The sequence below is a fragment of the Solanum stenotomum genome, chromosome 1 (genome assembly GCF_019186545.1).
Source record: "Solanum stenotomum isolate F172 chromosome 1, ASM1918654v1, whole genome shotgun sequence".
In the NCBI taxonomy this organism is placed as follows: domain Eukaryota; kingdom Viridiplantae; phylum Streptophyta; class Magnoliopsida; order Solanales; family Solanaceae; genus Solanum; species Solanum stenotomum.
Window position 1 is genome coordinate 51,452,153 of NC_064282.1, and position 4,178 is coordinate 51,456,330.

The following is a 4,178-nucleotide window of genomic DNA, read 5'->3' on the forward strand; positions in this document are numbered from 1 at the left end:
ATACTAAATGCACATTAACATGAGGAACATAATTCATAAAAACTTATTTTCTCATTTAAACAAGAATTCATCTAGAACATGAATATCATAAGGAGACCATGGAAACAGAATATCACACATGACTCCAATACATGAAACAAGCTACAAGGAACTCTTGGTCTCAAGCATGAATAAGAATAGAATGAAAGAGATAAGGATATTGAAACTCTCAACAAACTTACTATTCAACATACTATCTCCCCCTTGGGAGCAAGCCCATACTAAGGCTAACATGAAAACAACATAGGGACCTTAACAAGACATTCACAACTATAAGGAACTACCACATACCGGTTCCTTAATCCGGATGAGCTCGTTTGTCCTTGTTAGCTTGAAGCATATAGAAACGGTTTCTCTTTGGAGCATTCGGATCCGGGTCATTAAGAGAATCTTGTTTGGCCTCTCTTTCTTTGGCCGCAAGAGTAGGGAAATCGTTCACTTTGTGATCATTCTTACGACAACCATAGCACCCATTAGTACCGGCTAGGCATTTCCCATAGTGCCTCTTCCCACAAGTGGTGCATGCAGGTTTAGAAAATTGAGGTCCACCGCCTTTCTCTTTGTTAAACTTAGAAGTGTTTGAAGAATTTTGGTTTGGATCTCTCCTCTTGAACCTTAGTTGACCTTGCTCATTGTACCTAGACCTCTTCAACTCCTTATTCTTCCTCTTAAGGTTGGACTCCTCAATAGATTGAGCATACACCGTAAGCCTAGAAATGTTCATGTCACGATGGAGCATCGCCGTACGACACTCTTCCTCAACTAGGTCGGATACGCCCGTAACAAATCTACTCATCTCATCTCTAGGGTTAGACACCAAAGATAGGGCATACTTATATAATTGGGTGAATTTCAAGAAGTACTCTTGCACACTCATGCTACCTTGCTTAAGGTTGATAAACTCCTCCCTCTTAACCTCTCTCTTTTCACGGGGGAAAAACCTACCAAGGAACTCTTTCTTAAACTCTTCCCAATCAATAGGACTCGCTCCTACTGGCCTACTGCTTTTCCATTGAGTAAACCAAACTTGGGCATCATCCTTCAATTGGTAAGAGGCTAGTTCCGGTTTTTCCCTAGAATTCATCCCCATAGCATTGACTATCTTACACAACTCATCCAAAAACTCTTGGTGATTCTCTCCCACCATGGAACCTAGAAATACCGGAGGGTTCATCCTCACGAAGTCCCTCAACCTAGAAGCCATAGTACTCACATTGGGGGTTTACATAAGCCTCAACACCCTTAGTAGCTTAAGCCGTCATGGCTTGGGTTTGAGTAGGTACGACTTGAGCCATCATAAAAAGACCCGACCTAACTTCTTCATTGGTCATGGTCTGGTCCTCAACCAGAACTTCATTTCCTTGAGGAACTTGGTCACCTTGAGTACCTTAGGGAGGAAACCTATCATGCAGAATCTCCTCTTCCACCCTTCTTGTGGTTTCCCTTCTTGTATTCATATCCTATAAACAAAAGAGAAGTGTTAGGAAAAAGACATTTATAGAGCTAAATTCTATGGCACGACTTCAAGAGTAATGAAAGAAGTGTAGCTTCCTAACGTCCTATAGCCTCTCGTTCATAAATGTATCGCGACTCACACCCATAAACAATACTTTACTATATGTGGCTTGTGAGACATCAACCCTAAAAACCATTCCCAAAACCTTGTTCTCTGATACCATATTTGTCACGACTCAAGGCTAGCCTCTAGATGTGACACCACGTACAAGACTCCGAAAAGTCTCATACAAGCCTCATATCATATCCTTGCATAAGATTATAGAAATATTAAAAAATTAAAACTCATTTAAATCCATACAATAGAAAAACTCCGTTTAAAACATTTGAAACATCGGAAGTCTATTGTCTCACATGGCCATCTAAACAATATCATGAAACAAAATAGAGTCACGACCCTTTTACAAAAAAAGTCTAACAAATGTCTATTACATGAAAGAAAATGAAACATCAAAAGTACTTGTCCTCTATCTATGAGGACATACCACTTTAGTCTTGGAAGAATCTCAATCCAAGTCCTTGAACTCGAGAGAAAGCAACTCACTTGCCGGAACCTACACTTGTAGTAAACATGAAGAAATATGGGTTAGCACAATTAATTACTAAGTATGATAGCCAAGAAAAAACCATGCTTAAAACGGACGTTTTATTTGAAAGTCATGCTTTTATGCTAATTTGAGAAAACTTCATGAACATAAGTAAAAGAGGCATAAGATACAAACATAACCAATATACAAGTCATTTCTTGACATCAGAACATAATCAACCATATAAGACATTTTGTTACATTAAGCTTTCACCTCAAGCAACCCCAAGCTGTACTATGTCCAATGTGTGAATAGCATCTCATAGCACCATCCACACTAAGTACAATATCAAGGCAACCAAAAGTGAACTTTCCATTCATCCTTTCCACCTTCATACAATACTCACTCATAAGAGACATAAACATTACATAATTCATGACTAGTAAGTAACTCATAATACATTCCAAGTAAAGCATGCATCATTAAATTTAAGCATATAAGTCAAACATTCTTCATTACCTCCCTTTTGAGAACATTCATTCCGTAACATTAAGAGGTTATAGAATCACACCATAGCCTCTCAAAGAGTACTCGTGCAATGTATGGATAGCATCTGATACTACTACCCACATTATTTAGAACCTCTCAAGTATCTAAGGTATGTATCTAACATGATGGGAATAAGCATTTAACTGACATAGACTATGAGAGCTTGGCATGGAATCCGGTGTCATAAATCCCCACACCATAAATAGGTGGTCTTACTTGCTTAAGGTAGGACCGGTACCTGATAGCTTAGATGGATCTACTAGGTAGACCTATGTGGGCACATAGTTATGGGATAAGGAAGATGATCATTAAAACCCGGCCTAAATATTGGGAGAGTTTCCATCTAACCAAATCAAGTCGGTGCGTAGCCTACATTCCCATAGAGTAGTTCATTACTTTAACATTATTACACATGAAAGGGTGCCACTGGCCTACCGACCAAAAGTACATTCATTAACACATGAAGGTGTGCCTTAATCCTACCAATTCAAGGTACATTAGATAACACATGAAAGGGTGCCATAAGCCTACCGATTCAAGGTACATTTTAGCAAAGCTCATTAACTCCTCTTGAAAGGGTGCCACAAGCCTACCAGTTCAAGGTTCATCATTAACCTTCATTGAAGGGTGCCATAAGCCTACCGATCCCAAAGTTCATTTACCTCATATATATGGAAGGGTGCCAAAAGCCTACCAATCCCAAGGTTCATTAACTTCATTTATGAAAGGGTGCCATAAGCCTACCGATCCCAGGGTTCATTATTCATATGTATGAAAGGGTGTCATTAGCCTACCGATCCAAGATTCAACAATCAACTATACTTTCATTCATTCAAGAAGAGGAAGCATGAGCCTACCAATTCAACATACATCATCACAATACTTTCATTTATATAAGAAAAGGATGCATACACCTACCAATTCAAGATACATCATCACATTACTTTCCTTTATACAACAAAAGGATGCATAAGCCTACCAATTCAAGATATATATTACATACAAGAAAAACAATCACATTCTATAATCATCATTCATGAGTGTTAATTGAGAATATGATTTCAACAATAACACAATTACATTCTAAACATGATCATAATACTATCATTGAATTTACATATATATCCTTCACATCATAATCATACATAGATCCTTCATGAACTTGCCTTCCAAGGCTATGAATCAATATCAACCCATAAATCTAAGATACTACAATAGAAAAGTAAATTAACACGATTCAATACCTAATTCAATATAAATATAAACAATTCAACATACTTTCATGATCAATAAATTCCCAATCACAAATCACAACTTAGGATTTTGGGGGAAAACATGGGTTCATAAAAGAAATCATCTTAATTCACCATTAATTCAACATTCTATTCATAATTCATCACATAAAAGCTTTTGAAATTGTTTTGGAACTGAACCCATGCGTAAATTGAAAACTAAGGTTTTTGGTGGAAATTAGGGACTTGAAATCACCCTGTAAATTAGCTCCTTGAAAGAAACTAAGTCAAGGATGAAGACTACCATACCTTTTAT

At 37.5% G+C, this 4,178-nt stretch overlaps 1 protein-coding gene across 1 annotated transcript; it reads right to left on the reverse strand.

Annotated features, from left to right (window-relative positions):
* Positions 1-337: 337 nt before the first annotated feature.
* On the reverse strand, positions 338-1,243 carry LOC125854160 (uncharacterized). Its single transcript, XM_049533682.1, has 2 exons — positions 815-1,243; positions 338-721 (listed from the first exon to the last, which is right to left on the reverse strand). Exons 1-2 carry the CDS (start codon positions 1,241-1,243, stop codon positions 338-340), a joined length of 813 nt encoding a protein of 270 aa, XP_049389639.1.
* Between the last annotated feature and the right edge of the window lie 2,935 nt (positions 1,244-4,178).

Coding starts and splice junctions, on each gene's coding strand:
- LOC125854160 (XM_049533682.1), bottom strand. CDS start 1,243: ATGGCTTCTAGGTTGAGGGACTTCGTGAGGATGAACCCTCCGGTATTT. Junction 722..814: donor TGAGTAGATTTGTTACGGGC/GTATCCGACCTA, acceptor CAATCTATTGAG/GAGTCCAACCTTAAGAGGAA.